The sequence below is a fragment of the Ammospiza caudacuta genome, chromosome 3 (assembly GCF_027887145.1).
Source record: "Ammospiza caudacuta isolate bAmmCau1 chromosome 3, bAmmCau1.pri, whole genome shotgun sequence".
Taxonomy (NCBI): Eukaryota; Metazoa; Chordata; class Aves; order Passeriformes; family Passerellidae; genus Ammospiza; species Ammospiza caudacuta.
In genome coordinates, this window is record NC_080595.1 from 103,840,717 (window position 1) to 103,865,088 (window position 24,372).

The 24,372-nt window shown below is 37.6% G+C and overlaps 1 protein-coding gene across 2 annotated transcripts in view; it reads right to left on the minus strand.

The window, feature by feature from the left end:
- The window catches only part of PRIM2 (DNA primase subunit 2), a 90,589-nt gene that overhangs the window by 54,007 nt on the left and 12,210 nt on the right, over positions 1-24,372 (minus strand). For both annotated transcript variants that reach the window (XM_058802407.1, XM_058802406.1), the window contains exons 5-6: positions 14,294-14,389; positions 13,307-13,444 (exon numbers count right to left, since the gene is read on the minus strand). In XM_058802407.1, the coding sequence (XP_058658390.1) occupies positions 13,307-13,444; positions 14,294-14,389 (234 nt within the window). The remainder of the gene's footprint in view (positions 1-13,306; positions 13,445-14,293; positions 14,390-24,372) is intronic.

The following is a 24,372-nucleotide window of genomic DNA, read 5'->3' on the forward strand; positions in this document are numbered from 1 at the left end:
ATCAACAAGAAAAATATAATTGCTTATTTATGGCCAGATATTTCGTTTAGCTGATGCTAAGTCTTATGAAATGAAGTCCAATGACTGCAAGATTAACCTGTATAGTCCTAACATCACGGACAAAAGGAAACATTACCTAGGACACTGCAAGCTTTGAACGCCCCAGATGTAAGAGACGGAGCCGCAGGTGACGAATGCGCCGAGGCCCGGGGAGCGCCGCCCCAGCGCGCCCTCTGCCGGCCGCGCCCGGCACCTGCAGCCAAGCCGAGCCCCGCGGCGCTTCCCTGCTCTGCCGGGAGAACGCGGGGAGAACGCCCGGGCAGGCTCTGCCGCAGCCACAGCGGGCTCACAGGCAGAGGCTCCCAGACCGCATCCATCACCCGTGTGCCGACCAGAACTAAAGCTGCCGCCGAGGCTTATAAAGAGTCAGCTCACAAAACATGCAACTGAGGAAGCCACTCCAAACTCCACACTCGGTGGGTACAATGTCCAATTGGAACACATGATCTAAGTTGTGGAACTACAGCAGCCTGGAAACAAAATTCATACAAAGAATTTGATTTTTAGTATTTTGTCTGGGCTTGCTTTTCTGAAAGTTTCCATAAATTCCAGCCCAACACAGAAAACAGTACATTCACAGAGCTCACTTTAACAAGCTGAATAAAGACTTCAGAAGGCAATCTAACAATCTAACTTGAAAACAGACAGAATCATCCAAAAAGTTTTTTGAAATTCCCACACTCTGCCTTTTGAATCCTGCAAATACAGGAAACTTTTGCGTCCAATTATGCAGCCACTGAAATTTAATTGCTATAGCATTTCCATGTAATATTTAAAGTGCATAGTTTAATTATGTTTGCTAAGTGACAGGACATAGTAAACAAAGAAAAGGAGTATTGCATATTGACTTTTCAAATTTCCAAAAGTAAACAAAAAACAATTAGATCTTAAGTATTTTAGCTTCTAAGAGTAATGCCACAAATTAGAGACATGCAAGTTGAAAGCAATTCTAACCTTCACATTTTTCACATATCTTTATGATAAATTTCCAGACATTTACACCTTATAAAGATTATTTAAGGAAGCAAAGAACTACCAAGCAGTCAAAAAGGATTCAGTAAGTGATCTACCAAGAAATGTTCTCTAATGCCAAGTCTGTGAAACCTGACAGGATGTACCTGGGGGTACTGAGAGACCAAGTTATGAACCACTCTCCACCTTTGCTGGAAGGCCACTCTCATCAGGAGAGGCTCCCAATGACTTAAGGGCAAGTCCTCCATCCAGCTTCTGATGGAGCAGTAAGGATGAGTGGGGAAAAACAGGCCAGGCAGACTCACTCAAGACCCTGGGAAAGTCACAGAGCTTACAATTCTTGAAATGCACTCACAATGAATTTGTTTTTAACCAGCATGGTTGCCTTCTGTCACAAAAACAAGTACATCTGTGAGTAAGGAACAGTGGATCTCATTTGCCTTGGCTTTGACAGGACTTTTGATAATGGATCCCTGTATTTAAGCTGCAACTTTATAATCTAGGTTAAATTAGATGGCTGAAAAGCTGTTGGAAGGCTGGAGTGATGCTAACCAGCTCACTGTAAAATGCAAGCAGCTAAGGATTCTGTTCACAGTAAACCTGAGTAAGCCAAGCCTGGACTGTTCTGCACTGCATGTGTTGCCTGGGCTTGTGTTGTGCCAACCATATTCCTTGGCTGCAGGAGAAATTCAGGTGACTAATTGTGATTGAAATTCACCAAGCACAACTGAGAAGTCCCCTACACAGGATGATGGTCAACTCACTGGAGAACAGCTCTTCCAGAAAAGAGCTGAAAATCTGGTAAGCAGTAGGTTCAACTTTGGCAGTAAAGACAGGTAGAAAACACAGAGGGCAGAATTTTACAAAACTTGCCCCAGTTTATCAACATCTTGTACTGCAAGCCCCCAAACTAGACATAATATTCTAGATGTGGTCTATTAAGTGTAAGGGAAAGGGGGAATCAGCTCTCTCTACCCACCTGCCACACTTCTGTCAATACCACCCAAGGTACTGCTGACCTTCTCTGCTGCCAGGGCTCTTTGCTGGCATACACTGAAACTCCTGTCTGCTTAGATGTGAGCTACACTCAATCCAAACTGCAACACTTGTACTAAAAGTTTAAGCCACAGCATAACATAATCCCATTGTGGTTGCTTTTGCTATGCTATTTAAGAGGCTGAAGGAACACACATCAGTGACCAGTGAAAATCTTGGTGACACTGACTTAGATTTCAATAGTGCTACCCAACATTCAGAAAAAAAACACATAAGGAAAAGAGTTGAAGAATTAATCCTGAGCTAAGAGTAATCACTTATCCGATGAGAGCATGTTACCATTTGCTATACAGAGTATTATGTTTCTGTGGTGAGCCACATCTTAGAAATAAAAAAAAAACCAACACACAAAACCAAGAGCAGCTTATTTCCCTGAGACATTCTCTATGGCTTCTAGACACTGTCACAAAGGCAAAGGATGTCATGAAAGAAAATAAAATGTATTTCTTTTTTTGAAATATCTCATATCCTTCTCCTGCTTGTAACAGCATTCATGCCTGGGGAAAGGTTGCCCACCTGAAGAAGAGCTCTCAATGACCCTCACACAGCCTCTGCACAGATTTGCCAGCAGTGCTGGCAGAGCACCCTGCACCGAGCAGGACAGGAGCTTTCATCCTCCACTACTCCACATCTACTGCTGAACCCCTCAGCAGCAGAGCACAGGTTTATGCCCACACCCTGTATTATGTGTTCTCCTTGCACCAACTGAATTCAAGTATCCCACATCTGTGTCTGAAAAAATCCAACTCTCTTAAGAGCCGAGCACCAAGTTGTGGACTTCATTTCATAAGAATTACCCATTGTCTTGGAGCCATTATAAATTCCCAAAGCCACAGACCTAAACATGGTGCTGCTTCGAAAAACATGTAGCTTGAGGAATTTTTTTTATTGCCTCTCTAATTATTAGTTCAATCATCTCTGTTCTTATTGCAGGCTCTAACAGCAATTATCCTATAACATAAAAAAATACATAGATTAATAGAAGAGTCTAATAGTTTTCCACTAGAAAGGGCACTAATGACAAAAACCACGGATTATTCCCCAGCCTAAATTTTGGCAAAAGCACATCATCAGATGAACCACTACTCTCTCCTCTTCATTACTCCTAAAATAACTTAAGATCAAAAGTCCAACTGGATTTGCTATTTAAAACTAGTTAGTCTAAAACTGGCTAGTTGTAGTACAAGTGATGAAAGCACTGACAGGGAAGAAAGAAAAGGTAACTGTGGGCATCAAGATGCCTGCTCTCCAAAGCCTTTTGCTTCTTAGACAGTAACATCAGAGATCATACCAAATTTAAAAGCAGATTCACCCCAAGATATTTGTTCAGTAGCAACAATTTAGAGAAAGAATTTCAGTGAAGTTTAGAATCATGTTTCAAAAGAAATAGTGTAATTTGCATTTGAAATTATAGATTAAAGTGTCTAACACAGCAAAATGTATTGTTTGTGACAAATAAGAGACTGATTTTATATTTAAATATATGCTAAATTAATTCATAGCATTTATTTTTCCGATTACATTTCTTTTATTTACTTGCTCATGCAATATGAGCTATCATCAACTTTTATTTAAAAACAAGTATTTGCTTTCTGTCAACAAGGGGTGTCACATGCCTAGCATTCTACAATACTGCCTGGGAAACTCAACTCCTCCAAAAATTACTTTAAAAGCCTGTCATCTTGAGTAAGAAGTGATTAATAGTTTTATTCATTTACTCTGACAACTGGTGGCATTCTTCTCACTTTGAAAAAAAGTAATTCTACATTTCCATCAACCCCGAAGAAGATTCTCCTGATTCACGCTTCAGTTTTAAAGAGAGAAGGTGGAGGGCAGTGTGTTGGGATTTCCACATTTTGAAATTTTATTTTTACTGTCAATAAATCAAAAGGATGGAGTAAAAAGAAACATAAATAATGTTTGGGATTAAGAAATCTGGTAAGAGAACAACCTTCACCTCACTTTGCCATCAGAGCTACAAAAAAACAGGGAAAATGCATTGGTTTTTCTGTTACTTAAAGCTCTAAGCAGTACATCCAAATTTAATCCTTTTTTTTAATGTGTATATACATAACAAAGGCTGCAGTCATTAATAAACCAAGTCATTTTGCTTAACTTGCAACAGATGGTAATAAAAAGACCTTTGCTTTCTGATATTTGTTCATGAATACAGATTATTTAAATTAAACATACTAGTAAATACTAGTATTTACATGAAAAGGAATTTGTTTACATAAATACAGAAAAAAAATTCCAGCCAAAACAATCTTTCACAAGCTACATGTAAATTGGAACTGAGTATCTTCATTGGACTGGTTTTCCCTGATACTTCACCTTATTTTCTGCATTCCTACAATCCGACACTGGACAGCGAATTCAGCATCCCTCAAAAATCTACAGAGCACATGCAAGATTTTACAAATTTTCACATAGAACTGGAGACTTTTAAATACATCATCACCTTCCAAAATCCAATCTATATTATAGTACTTTGCTGTCTCCTCCCTCAGACAGATATCATCAGACCAACGAGATGACAGAAAACATTTATGTTTGTTGACACTACCAAATGAACACAACTCATGTAGGATCTATGGAATAATCCAAAGGGAAATCCACTCAAAAGAAGCCCCAAATCAATGATTACCCTACTTTAAAACATCCCTGCAGTCCAAACCCGCAGGGATACAGCGGGACACCCCCGAGGCAGGTGAACAATGGCCACTAGAGGCAAAGTGATGATCCAGGAGGAGCCTGGCAGCAGAGCACGGGCAGCGCAGAGGCACCTGGTGCTTTCCTGGGGACAAGGCATTATCCAGGCAGGGACCTGCTGCTTTTCAGGCCAGAGTGCAAAATGAAGCCACAGCTGGGAAGGGAGAGGGGCAGGATTCCAATGCTACAGAGCCAAGTTTAACAATTCTAGCTCATGCTTGCAGCCTAAATAAATCATGTTTCAGGAATATTTTCTGTTGTAAAAATTCTGTTCAAATATACAGCCTCTGAAACACTCCCTACTTTCCTACTATTAGGAAAAAGTTACTCTGAAAAATAATCTTCATTTATAAAAAGTATAAAAAAGTCCACTTCCTCTATAGCACAGGTATGCAAATTAGCAATTAACTGAAGAAGCAATTCATTAACAGATAAAATATCCTTTGGGAAACTGCAGTAAAATAGAAAGTCATACAATGAGGCCACCCAGAAATTAGCTGCAATAACAATGACAGTGACAAGTATTTCTAAAAATACTCACTTCATCTATATTTAATGTCTGAAAATAAATATTCAGTAAGTTCAAAAAGCATATTGCTACTTTTTTCTTAAAAGAGTTCAAAACACTTGAGTTGTGTAATCAGTAAAATTAGTGGGGCTTTTTAAAATTAGTTTATAGTAGAATTTCTTTTAAACACATCTTGGCAAAGGCATTGCTGAGATAAATCTTGTGCATACTTTATTCTGACACTCTCTGCTTTAAGGAGTGCTCCAACCTCTAAAAAGATTCTCTAAGTTAATCTGCCAAGACCTGAGATGACTACCAGGTGCTCAATTTATTTCAAGTCTAATTTTGATCTACTGACAGTCATTTCCAATTTTTCCTTCTGACTGAAAAAATGATTTAAAATTTAGCCCTTCCCCAAAGGTCAGCCAACCTTTATCATTAGTAGGAATGGCAATGAACATGTAAATGTCACATGTGCAATGTACATGGACATCATGTGTGTTAGGACAGCCTAACACTTTACTAAGGAGAACAGCCATTCTCCATATTTTATTGCAAAATATGTGAAAAAAAATCATGTAATTGGAGAGGTAGTCATCACAATTTTTAGTGATTCAACCCATTTCTTTTTGCCTGCTCCATAAACTTGCTAAGCCAAAGCACAGTGGATGAAATTAACACCAGACAGATACTGCTACAGTTACCGCATACCAATGGCTGTGGGTCACAGGCCACACAGAAAATAATCAGGAAAAATGCAAATTTGTAGCACAGTGTCAACCTGAGATACAGACTTTTGTTTACTCACCAACTGCATGTGCCAATGCAGTTCCTTCTCACTGACTAAAGTGCATCATTCACAAATTACTGTTACCAGCACATTAATAAATGACATTTAACAGTGCCACATTCACTGATGAGTTTTCAGGTTATCATACTACCACACAACATAGAAATAAAATTGCACTTGCAACTAATATATTCAATTCCAAATTTTTTCTGAAATTTGGGAAACAACTAACTTAGGCAAGCCTTCCACATGCTTCAAATACTGCAATCTTGTTTTGTTAGCTTGACTGTCATGAAATATCGATGTGGATTTGAAGATTGAAGAATTTTCATACACACCAAACCAGACAGGACTATGTAGAGACCACAGCAATTGTTTATGCTGCAAATTTTCTACTTAACAAACTCTTACACTCTGTATGAAAGATGCAAGAAGACAAAAGAAGAAATAGAGAGAAAAAATACTGAATACAGTCAAATTTAATTTAGCCTCCTAACATTATTTATAATTACTTTATGATAGCAATCTATGTGGTCTCTAGAAGCAACACATGTACTTCAATAAGTAGAGGAGATAAAACACTGAAGGATGCATTTCAAAAAATAGCAATGGGACAACAGCCAAAAAAAAAGCCACAAAGGAAAGTCCAGTAATGAGTCCACATACAAGCTTCAGTCTTCTCTTGACACACACTCTAAATAATATCCCTGAAGATCACTTCTCCCACTCCAAATATCACCATTCTATTCAGCTGACCTGTGCCTTAGACCATGACCTTGTAATACTCAGAAACCAAGGGCAGCTGCTTCTCTGCAAAATTCTCACTGCAAACTTTGCCTGAAAGTCACTGTAATCACATTTTACCTTACACTGCCTAAGTTATTTCCTTACTAACCTTGTATGTGCAAAAATCATCCATTTATGTTACAGTGAATTACTTTAAGTTAACAGTGGGAACACAACACCTGAAATGAATTTCAAGTGACAAGACCATCATCAATCATACTTTCTCAGCATTAATGCCACCACATAAAGCCTTCTGCTCCACTGCTTAAAAATATAAGTGTTTCAGGAAGAAAATGTTTTACAGATGGTTCTATGTATACTGATACCTCTCTGAATTAGGAGGGTTTTTGTAACTATAGCATAAGTCAACCAAAATAGAATCTTAAAATGACTAATATTTCATTTTAAAAGACAAATCATTACAAATATTAGTAATGCAACTTATTTGATTCCCATCTCCAACTGTTTAAAAGATTACATGCCAAATCAGGAACAGAATCAGGAAAAAATGTACAAAATTAGAAAACACCAGTGAGGTCCTCCTTTTGCAGCAAGTCCTCAAAACCCAGAAATTTTATTTGTAGACATTTCTTCAGATTACAAAATATAGTAATTCAAAGTAAAAAAGTGCTGGTATTAAATTAATAAGAAAAATGCTCTATCAGGATTGTATGTATTAATATTGGAATCAATTTCTTATGGTGCCAATTAGTGCTATTTCTAGGTTCTATTTTAATTTGCAAACAGTAAGATGTTATATGATGTTCTGACAAAGAGTTCTCACAAAAGCAACTTTTCTGCAGTAATTTAGAGACCAGCCAAGTTATTACTGCAATTGCTAGGCAAAAAAAGGGCAGTATTTAAAAACAAGTATGATAAACCTATGGCTCAGTTATGCTAGCACAGATAATTACAAGTCTTTGTAAAATAAACTCTTCAACACACCACAAAAGTACTCACACAGCAGGAATATTTACACAGTCTCAAGCATCAGTTTACAGCTTTAAAATATGTTTTTCAAAGACCACTAAAACTTTAGGACAAAGCATTTTCTGAATTAAGGTAAAACGACAAAGATTCGATCCATTTGATTCAAACACCACTGGGAGGCATCCCAGCCAGAGTCAAGTTTTTCAGTATCTAGGATCCTTACATCTTGAATTTATCAGGGAGCTGTTCCAGAGAAAGAGCCCAGGAAACACAAAAGCTAACATGGCTGTGTGAGCTGGAACCGGAGTGGTGAGCCTCCTTCTCTCCAGTATCCAACCGCAGATTGTAGCAGAACTACAAGCATCACCACAAAATACCTGAACAGCCACAGATAACCCACCCCAACATAAGGGCCAAATTCCCACACAGATAAAGACAGGGAGACTGATAAACAATTACCACTGCAAGTGAAACACTCCATGTGAGGGAAATAAATGTAATTTACTGGCAATTAGATTCAGGTGGTGAGGAGCAGAGACAACCAAGGCCGTTGCTTCCCTCTCTCCTCAGCTGCACTGTGCCCCTTCACCCCACACCTCGCCCAGGGCAGCAGGGGCAGCTGTGACAGGCCCAGAACAGCTCCTCTCCACAGCCCCTGCCTGCTCAGGATCCCCCTGCCCTGGCATGGCTTTCTCCCATGGGATGCAGCCCTTCAGGAAAACAAAAATGCTTAAAAGCATGGGTTCTCCACAGGCTGTGGTTCCTTCAGGACTCTCCACCTGCTTCTGTGTGGGTTCCTTCTCCCATCCTTTGTCCGTGTGTCGGCTGCTTCTTCCATCCTCTCCCCCTTTTGTCTCACTTCAGATTTCTCTGGAGCAATCCTCTTTTATGCAGTACTGAGTCCAATACAACTCTGATAGGTCTGTGATTAGTGTCTGAGCCATGACACTAAGCTGAATCTTCTGGTTTTTTTTTAAATCAAAATTTAAAACTACTTTCCTCAAATATGAGATGCATAATTCCGTATGTTAGTGTAAACACAGTGAAACCCTCATGAATAAAACATTAAGCAAACTTCTATGAATTTAAATTGTGTTACATTATAAAACAATCGTTGAGCTAACATTACAGCTCACATGTTACAGAAAATGTTTCTACAGTTTAATCATCATTAATGGCACAAGGAAATTATTTACTATCAAATGGGTCAGAGAATACATAAAGAAGGCCTTTGCAGTATTGATTTCGCACATAAAATTAACATCTTCAGTTGTACTTGGAACTGCCAAGAAGGCTTGACTAATATCAACTCCTCTTATTATAAAGCCTCAAGAAATAGCCACAGCTGGGATGTCAAACTTGTTTTTAAATGATGAAAGAGAACATCTGAATGCTTCATGGGCTTGACTAGAAAGTGATTAAAGTGCAACTGACTGAACTGAACTTCTGCCAGTGTCAACATAAAACTTTTTAAAAAAGTCAGTGCTATGAATTATTTACTGTTCTTTCAAAGCTCAGTGTCAACACATCAATTCACTCTCATTCTATTCCTCCCTTACAACCCCAACTAGAATCACTCTAGTATGCAGGATGGTGACATACATCTGCAATGTAGCGAGCAATGTAACAAGGCTAGGCAAGCACCCAAATTATTCAATCCTTTGGAGACCTAAGAAGAGCATCTTTAGCACAAGCACATTCCCATAAGGTGTACAATTGCAGAACACCTTGGAAAAGACACAGCAGGGCATCATAATATCATTCCTGCATAGGCATAACTCCTTCCCAAAAACCTGTGCATGTGACTACTTAGAGTAGCACCAAATCAGCTCCACGAAGCAAAACATGGATCAAGTAGTATACAGCAGACTGTCAAAACTAGAAGTTTTGCCCAAAGTCACAGAATCACAGAATCAATTACACTACAAAAGACCTGTGAGATGATCAAGTCTAACCCATGACCAAACACCACCCCATCAAACAGAACACAACACCAAGTGCCATGTTCAGTCTTTTCTCAAACACCTCCAGGGACAGTGACTCCACAACCTCCCTGGGTAGCCCACTCCAATATCTAATCACCCCCTCAGTGAAGAAATTCCTCCTGCTATCCAACTTGAACCTCCCCTGGTGCAGCTTGAGGCCATGTCTTCTTGTCCTGTCACAATCACCTGGAAGCAGAGGTCAACCTTGCTACAACCTCCTTTCAGGCAGTTGAAGAGAACAATATGGTTTCCCCTGAGCTTCCATTTCTTCAGGTTAAACAATCCCAGCTCCTTCAGCCATTCCTCATGGGACTTGTGCTGCAGACTCTTCACCAGCTCTGTTGCCCTTCTCTGGACGCACCTCAATGTCTTTTCTTGAATTGAGGGGCCCAGAACTGGGCACAGGACTCGAGGTGTGACCTCACCAGTGCTGAGTACAGGAGGACAATCACTGCCCTGGGCCTGCTGGCCACACTATTGCTGATACAAACCAGGATGCCCAAGGCCTTCATGGCCACCTGGGCACACACTGGATCATGTTCAGCTGGCTGTAAAGCAGCACCTTCAGGGCTTGTCTGCAGGGCAGCTTTCCAGCCACTCTGTCCCCAGCCTGTGGCACTGCCTGGGGGTGTTGTGAGCCAAGTGCAGGATCCAGCACTTGGCTTTGTTGAACCCCATACCACTCATCTCCACCCATCTATCCAGCCTGCCCAGATCTGCAGAGCCTTCCTATATTCCAGCAGATCACACTGCAACTCAACTTGATGCCATTCATGAATTTACTGATAGCATACTCAAGTCCCTCATCTAGATCATTGGTAAAGATGTTAAACAGAACTGGGCCCAATACTGAGCCCTGGGGAACACCACTAGTGAGCAGACACCAACTGGATGTGGCTCCATTCACCACCACAGCTGGGACCCAGGAATCCAGGCAATTTTTAAGCCAGTGACATCAAAATATCTAACAAAAGATACAATTTTTTAACTTAATTTTACAAACCCATTCTTTAGAAATAGCATATGCCTAATTCAGATTATCACACCATTACAGTCTTAAATTCTCAAATTCTAATACAAGGACTGTCCACAAGAAAATGCTGAGAACAAAGCGTGAACACCTAGATGCTGCAAAACCACTAAAACAACTCCCAAAAGAACAAACAAGTAATGCTTACCAAAGTGGCAATGTTATCAGATATATTCATTAAGAGACAAATTAAACAACAAAACAGGTGATGATGTTCAAGGCTTTATTACTGCTTAATTAAGTCTGGCCATGATGCACAACTTCTGAGCAAAGTCATGAAGACCTCTGTATCACCAGAGTGCCTGAAATGAAACACATTTCCCTTAGCTGATTCCTCTTTTGCAGTGGACACCAAAAAGCACCCATGTCCTAAAAAGCACAGCTAAACCAGCTGTACTTTTTAGTACTATTTGATCTAGGCAGAACTTGGGCCTAGATCAAATAGTATTTCAACGACTACTTTTCACAAACAATACTTGAATTGTGCTACTATGTCATAACTTCTGCCTCTTCAGTCGAGATATGGCTGAGGAAAATCGTTAAGATTATTCTCTGGACTTATATATACACAATCCTTTCTTTAAAAGTGTATTCTTACAGTTTCACTAAAATGTAAATTATTTTTATAGCTTTGTTCCAGTGAAAACTACACTAAGCATCCAGCTACCAAGTATCCCACTTCAATTAAGCCTCTGAGGTAACAGAGTTAATATTAGACTGACCTCAGTAAAACATGCTGGAACTTCAGCCTTCATTTCCAAAGACTCAATAATATCCCTAGCATCTCTCAGCCATGCACTTTCCTGGCTAAAATTAGCTGAAACAACTTACTAAATACAGTTTCTAAATTAGTAATCAAAACCCCCCAAGTTCAATTCAGAGCTATGGAATAGGACAGAAATCACTAATCTTTTATCCCTTACCTAGAAAACATGGTGAACTTGAATAAACAAAGCTTATATATTAAAAGACTAATGTGAACCAAGAACAATGTGAAGCACCACAATAACTTCTAATACAGCAATTCTGTAGAAGATCATTTTCCTAGGTCATGAGTGTTCAAATTTCTAAACCATGACTACTAAGTATCACATAAAGAAGTACTTCTTTCCTATAATGCAGTTACTGCCTTTAAGGAAGCAATCTGGGTGAAATTAATAATATGTAAGATAGTGTGTGTGTTCTCAGATTTCTCCTCAAACTAAGTCAGGGCCTACTCATTGCAGTTCTTACTGGTTTTCACACTTCTCAGCTATTCACACAACACACAAATTTCAGACGTTCACAAAGCTTCTCAAAACCATTTTGAATAGGTGCAGATAATGTGCATATTTAGCTACATTTCTGTGGAATACTTCCTTTCTTTTTAAATCCCACACAAGTGTTATCAGCTTTCAGCAAAAACATTATGCATCAACTCAAATACAGGCATCTCTAGTTGCGGTTCTGTTAAAGAGTTCTAATGAAAATGTTCACATACGACTATTACAATCTTCATTGTACATTAAATAATTCCACAAACTCCAGTTATATTCAAAATTGATAAGACTGCAGTATGCTAATTTTCTAATTTGGTAAAGGAATGCATTTTTGCTTCCCACTGTTTGTTTACTAAATGTTTGTGGTCAACCTTGGTATTAATGTAACATAACAATACAAGGCTTTGAAAGCATTTTTGAAAAGCATTCCAATCTGTCTTCATGTTATTCAATGCTGCATTTTCTATGACTAAAATTTTGTGTATTAAACATGATCATCCCCTTTTAAACCCTGTGGAGAGTCTCAGAGATATTGCAGAACAAGAAATTCCTGAACTGATCACTAAATTACTAACAGAAGGACATTCACATACAGTGTTTACCACAGACGTCCTAACTAGATATAACTCAAATGTTCATGCAACAAAAACTTTACCTTTGCTTAACATATTCTGGCTTATCCTCATTTGAGTTCATAGAAAATTCAGTGTTAAAAGGGACCCACAAGGACCTCCAAGCCCAACCCTTAGGTGTGTGACCTGTACAGAGACTGAACTCATGATCTTGGCATTATTAGCACCATGCTCCAACCAAGTGAGCTAATCTCAGTCCTTACCAACAGAACATAGAGTCAAAATCCACAACTATTTCACTTGTTCCAAAAAAAGCTGTTGGACAATGTTTTGGGAGAAAAGATAGATACTAGCAGAAAAAAAACAGCTAACATGCTGAATGAAAGGGCATGTTACTATCTCTGCGCAAAACAATTGCTAATATCATCTACACAAATTTCTTTAGAATGCACATTATATGCTAAATACCATTTGAATTTAATGACACAGCTCACAACAAATGTTTTTTAGTGCTACCAGTACTTGTAGTAAGGTTTCCATTCTCCAGATGGAAGCATATACATTTTAAACCCAAAAAGGCTACTGTCCAGGAGTGTCACCAAATAATAGCACAAGAGTTGTGAAATTCAGACTTCATGTGACTTACCGCCAGTGCTTTGGATAATTTTGTTCTATAGTTATTCAAAACAATCACATCAATCTCCTTAAATGGCACAAAGGCAAAGCCATCTTTAATAAATACTCTTCTGGCTCTAAATAAATCCACAGCATCTGCAAGTCCAATCTGAGAAGAAGAAAAAGCCACATTGTGGAATAGCAAAATAACACAGTAACAATGTTTACAGCCCTAGGATTCAAGATGGGCCAGTAAAGCTTTAAGTCATTTTCTGACTTTTAACAATGTCTCCAGGCAAAACTCACAAATTTGTGAAATTAAATCTTAACTTAGGAATAGCTAATCATTATTTTGGTGGGAAAATATTGCTTGCTTACAGAAAGTCATGCAACTAGGCAAAATAAGGTACTTCAAAGTTTATGTCTACAAGTATTGACCCAATTATGTAGCTTTGCATCACTTACTGATTTGATATTTGAAAATGGATTTCTGTTTCTAACATCTGGAAATATTTGATTCATGTAAGCTACATACAAAAGGTTTTGCAAGCCCATCTGGAACCCAACCAGCTTCACTCCAAAGAATCAGTGGGCCACATTACAAACCTTTTCCTCTCCCGTTGCTCTCTTGCAAAATGAATTTCTGACTAATACAATCAGACCAAACCTAATTTCAGCAACAGATATTTGACAATATCTTCATCCTGAACAATCTGACAGCCAGGTAAATTAAGTCATTTGTCTGGGAACATTAAAACTTAAGATCATTTTTGTGGCAAAAGTAAGGGATGGCAGAAGAGGACAGAAGACATTATTAGTAGTTTGAAGCTTCCCTCATTTTCCTAGTTCCTCCCTCCACCCTTGTAACTCACATGAAGCAGAGGAACTCTCATTAGTCTTTTACTGTGGCTTTACTTGCATTTACTGTGGCTATTAGGTAAACTTAAAATTAGTATCTTTGCATTTAACTGAGAGAAAATGAATGCAGATCTGTGGGACTCAGCAATTTTTTACTTACCTTATAGAACATTTGTTCTTTTACTTTAGGCAGAGTGAAGCCAGGAGTTGATGCAATTAGCTCATTAGCCAATTGATTTTTCAGGTCTTCACCAATCTAAAATTAAGAATTTGTTTTAAAACGGTTAAAATACTTTAGGAAAAAGGCTTCTTTATGTTAGCATTATCTAAAATATTACTTAACTTGCAATATTATCAGTTTAGTTGAAAAGAGAAAAAGAGGTACATATTCAGTAAGTGATCACTAATAATTAAGCAGAAACCAGCAAAACATTAGTGGTCAATAATGTTAAGCAACCTTACCTCCAAAGTAGAAGGGCAGATTTTAAACTACAATAATTTTAGGCATTAACAAGAACTGTAAAATACACTTTTTAGAAGTCAACTTCTCTAAAATAAAACTTGTGACAATCTTTGCTCGTCTCTGGATATGCATTAAAACAAAGCACAATGAATAAATAAATGGGAGTTAGTAAGGGCTTCATGAGATTTTAACAGAAAAAACAGTTTCAGCTTATATTTAAATACAGATTTAACAAAACTATATCTAATCCTATATTCAGGAATTTAACTTTCCTTTTTCTAAGGAGTGAGAACAATGGTATCTTTATTGTCCTTTAAGCCTTATTGCTTTTGCAGTTCTTGAAATGAGTGAAGCAGCAATGCTTTAATTTAACAACTTGAAGTACTTGAAAATCACAGTGTTACATTTCCTAATAAAAATACTTAAATAGTGCATATACATAAATACACATCATAGAATCACAGAATATGCTGAGTTGGAAGGGACCCACAATCATGAAATTCACTTCCTGGCACAGGACACCCAAGAGTCACCCCATGTACCCAAGAGCACTGTCCAAACACTTCCTGAACTCTGTCAGGCTGTGCTGTGACCTGCCCTGGGGAGCTGTCCCCGTGCCCAGCCACCCTCTGGGTGAAGGACCTTTGTGTGATATCCAACCTAAACCTCCTAAACAGCTTCAGGCCTCTCCCTTGGGTCCTGCCACTGGTCACCACAGAGATCAGTGCCTGTCCCTCCTCTTTCCCTCAGGAGGAAGCTGCAGATCCCAATGAGGTCTCCCCTCATTGGGGTCTGCAACCAAGTGACCTCAGCCACTCCTCATACAGCCTCACCTCCAGACCTTTCACCATCCTTGTGGCCCTCCTTCAGACACTCCCTAATAACTTTATATCTTTCTTATATTGTGGCACCCAAACCCAGGCACATTTGCATAACATGCTTGTGATGAAGTATAATGGGAGTAGTCCCTGAGTGCAAGCATTTGAAATGTTAAGGAAGGCAGAACACCTTCTCAAAACGCAGACAGACAAAAATGTCACCAAAGCATCACACGCTGTGTGACACTGCTCTCCACAAGCTGGATGTGTGCTCCAACACCTACAGACAGCTGATACAAGGCTGCAGTCAGGGCAGTTTTTAGAGACTGGTCAGGAACCAAGCCCAGGCCACCACATGCAATAGATGTGCAGACTCCAAATGCAAGATAAAGGCAACAAGGTCTTGCCTCTCCATGGGAGGGGATGTGCTTAAGTAGTTTTATCTCTGAATGGAGCAGAAAAATTTGTTGACCAACACTGATAATACTGTTAAATGGGCATTTCAACAAAACTCTTTTCCTTCTCAGTTGAAAAACCCAACAAAAAAAACCAAAACAAACAAACAAATAAAGAAAATAAAAACACTTCTCTTGGAAGTCACAGGAAGGACCATTTAATTTCAAACTTGCACAAGTAGCTTAGTGAAAAATAGTGATTTTATATATGCATATGAAATAGCCAAGGCAGCAATGTTGAGAAGGCTTATGGTTACCCTGTCTGCATCTTGATGCAATCTGCAGTACTCTCCCAGGAAAACCAGCTTTAAAAAATAACAAAAGATGCCAGCAAGGCAGAAGAATTTAGCTGAAGAGAAAGGAAATACACAACAGCATTATATTTCTGCATGCAAAAATGTAAAGCTCAGCAGCCTGTAAAGAAAGCATTATTCTTTAATGAAGTAGCTGTATCAAAACAATTACATGTGCTTCTGTAAATGAAACGAGAAAATACTTTCTACAAAATACTCTCATTAACAATCTTATTCTTGTTAGACTTTGAAAAATTCCTGCTTTTCATGACACATTGAAACTATATACAAATTTCACACAGTGGTACCAAAACTCCATTATTCCTTCCAGATGATCTATTTCTTGTCTAAGTAAGGATAAATGTAAGTCACTGCATCAGCCTGCAGCCTGCCTTTCACCTACCAGAAACCTAAGTTTTCATTTCAATTCCAAAATAATGGCTTCCATTTTTGAATGTAACAGTTTTGTGCATTCTTATTAGAAATCCCTTAGGAGAGCCTGTCCACCATGTCATTCCAAATCCTCACTGACTGTGTAAATACATTGATCAAATAAAAAGAGTATAACTAACATGTTGTACAGCAATAGTGGTTACAATTCCACTATTTCTCCTAGGATATCTTACTAAAAATAACTCCATCAAACAAACTAAGCCAAGGACAAAGCAGAGTTTCTTTCCAGAGAGAGCTATTAAAGAAGTCCAGAAACTGTTTTACAGACAGGCCAGCAATATTGAGGGGAGAACAAGAAGAGGGAAAGGGAAGGATTCCTTCTTTATTTGTTCTTCCAAAAGAAATCAGCTTAATTTCATCAACAAAACCGCTATTTTCTAGTATTACATCTTATTTCAAAGGGGATTTATTGCAAACTTCACAAGCTGTCTACATCCTTCTGTATCAGTAATTTGACCATATAAGTTTTGTATAGATGTAGTGACAATCATTTTAGATTTTCTTGCATGTCACTATCAAATAATTTAACATTGTTGGGGTAAAAGTGATCCTGGTGAACCCTCACAGAAAACAGGTTAATTGGCCATGACTAAAGATTTAGATAAGACTGTGGACAGTGTAACCAAAAATACAGCTTTATCTGAAATTTTTTTTTAAACTAACACAAATATTGTTGCAAAGTTCTATTTATTATATACATAAATGATGCACATAAAGCTGTTAAATAATTTGCTTCTTAAAGGCTCAAGTATGTTTTAGGTTAGGCAAACATTCAGCAGCCCCACAACCACGTTGCTCCTTGCCTTTTCACCAAATTCACACTGCCTTCGTGTTTTCAGCTAATAGAGAGAAAGAGGAAGAAGAAACAAGAATAGACCTAGCCCCTACCTAAAGCTGGAAAATTACTCCAGAACGCATTCAAAAATAAAACTGAGTTCCCTAAAGACTGAAACATGAAAAATAACCTTCCATGTGCATTAATGATTTCACCATTTTCACATCAGATTGACTGAGGCGCAATGCAAAGAAATACACTACCTATAGTCTAAAATCAGACTCAAGCTTTCAGTGCAGCCTGTATTGCTGCATCCAGAGCATCATGAAACATGTATCCCAATTTTTCTTGGTTCAGAGAAGCCAGAAAAGCTTCTTTTTTACTGTTGTTTTTGGGATTTTTAATTATTTAAATAAGAGTACTACAGTTTGTATATTTAATAATTTCATCCTAAATCAGCACCTGCAAATGCACATTCCAGTAATCATTAAAAAATCAGATATAATTAAATACAGCTTTTAGGATTCTAATCAAGATTAGAAAGATAAACAAGCTGCTTAACTTCTGACAGAACTTGGTGATCTTCACCAGATAAAACACTGTTGCTCAAAATATTAAAAAAAAAAAATAAAGTCCTTCTGAGGGTCTCACCAGGTCATCATCTGACCGTCCACAAGGAACTGATTAAACTCACCTCACAGAAAAGAGTTCACTAGTTTTGCCTTGTTCATCTGTAGCCAGTTTAGTAAGCTGCTTATCACTGTGTCAGACTCTGCTTTGCACAAGCAAAGAGCACCAGGAAAAGGATCTTCCCTTTTCAGTGACATGGGTCAGGTATCATAGCTAGAAACAATTCAACAATTCATTGCAAATCCCTGAGACTTCGGAAAAATAAAGACAGAAAAAGAGAGGAAGGAAAAGAAGCAAGCACCCAGGACAAGTTCCATTATTTCTAGTTTTCTTGCTTTCTACATACAGTTTATTCATTGACTTTTAATCACAGAACTGTCCTGGAAACACAAAGACACATAAATTTAGATTAAAATATGAATAATTTAATATGCAGGGCTTGGTTAAACAAACACAATGAGGTAGTCCAAAAACTTCAAAATAAATTTGATATCACTACTCTGTTTTAATGAACAGATAAAGATGCATGCACACATTATACTGCTATATATGTGCAACACTTAGTTTTACTAAGTCTCCCAGTAAGGAACAAGAACTCCATGCACAAAGTCCCTTCCTTTTCCAAGACTCAGCTTCAGGTATTAATGTGCACATGGCACCAGTGTCCTTAGAAAGTGAAGTTCCTAAAATTTGCTTTTAGTTACAAAGTACCTGATACTCAAGTGGCACAACACCCTTCCCAAAAACAAGTGTTGTCAATCTGTACTTTGCGGAATTGCAACTCTAGGCATGAAGCAGAAAAAATAAAAATTTCCTAATCAATATTCTCCATTGTCACACATTACACTACAAACTAAGTTAGCACTAAAATACCAAATTATGAACTAAGACACCATTAAATTTGAGAATATAAAGTGTAATCAGCCAGTTAATGAATTGCATGATTAGCAAAGGACAGTATTCCCACCTCTCCTACCAATTAAAAGAATGAAGAGCCTTAAAGAAAACATTCCAGAGGCTTGTAAATCTATCATTCACAAACCTGATGATTTTCAATTTCATTTTGGCCAATCACAAATTAAGAAGAAAATTTTATCTTCCAAAATACTAAAACTTTATATCTTAGCTAAAGTTCAGCTTGCTGGCATACCTGAAAATATCAAGTGCAGTACTTGGAATTATCTATTCTTATCCATCAACTGAAACATTGTTTGGGCTTTTTTTTAGAGTCAAGAGTGGGCACAGAAAGAACATTTTATGATCTGCCTCAATATGCAGCTCATTCATGGTTACCACAATGACAGAGAAACTCAGTGATACAGGTTCAGTCTCCTACATTCCTAACAAACATTTCCCAATATCCATTTAAAGGAAAGCTGAACAAAAGAATTACTACAGAATTACCTAGAAACACTACCACATACAAGCTAGAGTCACACATGGCTGTAGAGCTAACAGAAGACTCTTCTGATAAAAACATCAACAAGTTTTCTTTCATTTAAAAATCTGGATAGTAACATCAGATGCAATTTTAAAGAAACTTGTTAACAAATGTTTCTCTAGATTCAATCACAGGATTAGCCAGGAAGAGTGTTTCCAAGTTGGCAGACCATTTTCTGAAGCCGATCCCAAGCAGCAGCTAGTAAATTCTACTTGCAGAGTAATTACCACCTGCACAAACCATCCTATCAGCTTTTATGCTGCTGTATTAAGGAACAATATAAACATCTCCAAAGCCACTGCATTCACTGCTATGTAAAAAATAAATTCATTTTTCAAACATTATGAACTTCAACCACTACAAAATAACACTTTGATTATTCAAAAAAAAATTTCTTCTTGTACAACAGATGGGTATCATTTTTAAAAAATACAGGACTGATTTCCCAATTCTGTCTTCTCATTCCCCAAAAGAATCTCTAAAATATTTATAGAAAAAAAGAGAAGACACTTGATGACACGTTTCTGCTAGTCTATACTAAGTTTCTTCCAAGAATCCAAAATTACCAACTGCTAAGAACTAAAAATCTGTAAGGATGAGGTTAAGATTTACTTTTTTTTCCACCTTGTCCAAGCCTTTAGATAAATGGCAGTCAAGTATGATCTGCTCAACTACAGAGTGCTAGAGCACATAATCCCACAAGTAGCGTGGTTCCCCTTTCTACTTCTTCTACCTTTAAGCTCAAGAGCCTGGTGTACAAGATCCTATTTTCCACTACATTTTTGTCACAGCTGCCATTTCAATTTTACTTTAGAAATCCAGAGTTACAGCAGAACTTCTGCCTCAGGATTCAGACTGCATTCCAAATGTTGTCTAGCTGCTTTCAGCTAGATTAAGAGGAAGAATGTTTTTTTCATCGTATCTTTACTGCAGCCTTTCCTGCAACTTTGAATTAAAAGCACATAACTTTGTCAAAGCAGTTAGAGATGTACTTCACCCAGGAAGAGCATATATAGTATCTAGGGCAGAAGGATGCAGCCTTACAGTGGACTGTAAAGTTCCTATTTAACTCAAATGATGAATTACACAAAGCTATTTAGTGACAATCATAATGCCCCAGTGCTCTAAAGGGGCCCAAGTAACTGCACATCTTGTGGTGTAGTTTGACTACTTCCACAAGTCAATTTTAAGCAATAAGGAAGACCTTCTAAGGGTCCATTTAGATTTCTGCAGATAATCAGCATCTGCTTCTAATCAAACTGAGATGATTAACAAATTAAAATTTTAATTAGCATTCTGCATCATTTACAAACTGTTGTTCATTAAGTTTATGAAGGTGAAAAAGGACATCCCCAGTAGCTATATATTCTTTAATCACATCTATTACTCAATTCTACAATTGCATAGAGTATCACCAACATCATATGTGCAAATAAACTCAGGCAACTAGAATTACTGCAGCAAAATGCACCAGTTTTCTCCATAACTAATAATAAAGTAATGCTTATAGCTCAAGGATCCATGAGGGAAGAGTAAAGCCCCCATACATCCTGCCAGTGCACCAAAAAAAAAATTTTTTTTTAATCAAGCTTTATTTTAAAAATCTGTGAGAGAGTATTACCACTTATTTTAAGCTTAAAATATTTTAATAAAAACTCATCCCATCTACCCATCACTCAAAATATTAGCTCACTAGAATATCCAGGCTGCTTGGCAATCAACCCAATTACTTTTAGATGAGAATAATTCACAATGTTTGTTAAAGCACTAATAGTATATGTTTCACAGTCTTATTTAACAAACTCTAGCACTTAAAATCCACCCTACTCCTAAGCCTTTCCACATACAACTTTGTTTCTGTTATGACTCTAAGCATGAAGTTAAATGACAGAATACATACTTTTGGCAGTAAGGCACATTTCCCACTTAGTCATGCATCCCTTATGACTTTCGCTGTCAACTGTAAGATAAGCATCACTGGTTTTCAAGCAAAGGGACAAACACAAGATTTAAGTAGTGGAAAAGCAAGATACAATTCAGAACCATTTCCTAAGCAAATGTAAACCATAGCCTGCTTGCATAGTTATTGTGTTATCTTGGCATAAGTTTCCCCACAGCAGTAGACTCCAGCCAGTTTCTACTTTTCCCTTCCTGTTTGGGAAAGGAAGAAATATTATTTGATGCCCCTGAAATGAAAAGCCATAAACCCTATCAGAAGAACATCCTGGATTAAACACCTGTTCCAAAATGGATATAGTCTCCTTTAATGGTTAGACATGATACTGAGTATTCTCTCAAATGTATCTGTCCTTAATAGGGACACAAACTAGTCCCCATTCTCATTAATCCACATCTGACTTTAGGATCTTCTGTACCAAATAAAGGCAGTCAGAAAATGTTTTCTCAAGAAGCTGAACTACGAATATTTATACAACTGCCCTACTACCAAGATAAATATTTTTGAAGAAAGCATAATAGTGATATCAGAAAGTCTCTCACAGGACTACTCTGATCATAAAAATGGAAATTAAAGAAGTTTAATTTCTACTGCTTAAAGCAGCTAAAAAAGCACTTCAACTGCATCAAAGAGCTATTGTAGAAAAAAAAAATCCCATCACTAATGCATTTTGCTCTTTCCATTTCATTTTGCAGTTCTTATTCCTTCCTCTCAAATGCCTGCAGATGCACTGAAGACCTTTAGCTCCCCCAGCTGACTATTCCCATTTGCCATTCCTTCCCCATTACTATAATCCAAAGCATTTTTTAAATTTAAAGCATCTAAAAATTAGGACATCTGATTCTGCAATAAGTGGCTGTTACTCAAAACATAAATAATTTCTAGTTTAGGTGCCTTAAAAGGTCATAATATTTTTTAAATTTCAAGAGGCTATTCAGAAGTAAGAAAGTTCAATTTAAACATGATTTTTTTTCTGTTCTGTGGAGTGAAAACAGCAACGCAGATGTATCCAAGATGAAATATACTACACTTAGAAGTTTTTTTATTTTGCACAATGCAGAAAGATAATAGTGAACAGAAGCACTGCAGGAAATATAAATCCAATTATACAACATCCTTACACCACAGATTAAGACATGATAATGCCTATTAATTTTCATTTCTTCTGGAAGCAACAAAGAGGTACTAACAGTCTGAAGATAAAGAAACCTGAACATTCAATAACACAAAAAATGAATTCAAAATTAAATTTTGCATTCTACTCCACTCCATATTCCAGTATGTAAGTTAAATTCCTGGAAAGGTGTAGCAACAAATCAAAGCATCCAATAATACTTAGGAAAAACATGAGACAAGCAGCAACGCACCTGTGTCAAAAAATTCCAACTGTGATAAGCTGATTTCACAGCCTTTATCACAGTGCACAGACCTCAGGGGCATTAAAGAAAGCAGGTGTCATATTGTGTCAACACCCTTGAAGTCACCAGAACACACTTTCACATGCAAATGACCAAACAGTTTCAAACAGTTCAAGTGCATCTTCTACACCTGGGTTCAAAACCCATTGGAAAAGACATGTGTAGAAGAATTTAACTCAAAAGAGAAAAAGGATGTCTTAAGCCAAGTTTCACAACCTAAGTAAAATTTAACACTTCAACTTCCTAACCTGTACATTAAACAGGAGCAGATCACATACCAAAATGCCATGAGGCTGGGGGCACTGCAAGAGCTCTAAAGAATGGGATCAGAGAAGAAAAATCTAAATCTAAAATTGAAGGCTGTAAAAATGGCAAAGGACACTCACAGAAATGACAAAACATCACACAAAGAAAGGCTTAAAGAAGAAACAAGAAAGAACAACGATAGATAGAAGGCAAATGAGAAGGAAAAAAACAAACAAACTAGCAGGAAAAAAAAGCCCTACCCTTCTCAACTAGTGGATAGAACAAGAAGAAATATGTTAGGTTTGACATTATTTTAAAAAAGTTAAAAGGAAACTAAAGCAGCAGAATGATGACAACTACTGTGAGACCTGAATTTACAGACACAGGGAACTTTGCAAGCAAAGCTGTGACATTTTCATGGACACGGCAAATGGAACTACTGTCATTTTCAAAATGCTGTCAAAAGTGTTGAAGGGAAAAAAAAAAAAACAAACCAAACAACCCCCACACCCCAACACAGCACTTTGAAAGTAAGCACTGAACATTTTGTCCACCTGAACAGAAGAGACTCTAAGGCCCCGAGAGAGAAAGTGTGACTGCTGAACCCGAACAGGTTTTGTGGCAAGTTTTCACAAGAACCAAGCGGAATGGACACAGAAGTTCATTAGATGCTCCAAATCAGCACAAGATGTATCACAGACCTACAGTTGCAGATGCTAAAAGGACAAATCTTCCATTTGATGTCTAAGAAGAAGTGGCAGGTCTTGGAGACTTAAAATTATGTGAAGCAAAGCAGACAAAAGGCTGAAACTCTGAGGGCTTCAAAGGAGGTATTTATTACCATGTCAAAATCAGCTTTGTAGTTGAAGTACAAGTATCAGTTACCTGTAAAACTATTTATTTTATATAATTCCTTCATATCCTGAACAACTTACTTGGAGATTAAAATATTTTCTTCAATGACTATATTATTGTAAATATTCACAAATTTCCCTTTACATATCTTTAAATCTGTTAGTGCCTTTTACTGCCAGAAACTGTCAGTCATCATTGATGTAATTACTCATTTTTAGTAAGATTTTAATACTTTAATCTCCTAAATTGATGTAAATCTCAATTGCACACCTGTGTTTGCATATTCTCTGATGTGCTCTGTCACCTGAAATGTCAGCATTTACTTCTCTTGAGTCCTGCTTAAGGATTTCTGATGCTCCCTGTGTGACTGACTTTGCACATAGAGTATTTAATATGCCTTGAGTGCTGAAAATTACATGCCATACATAAAAAGCT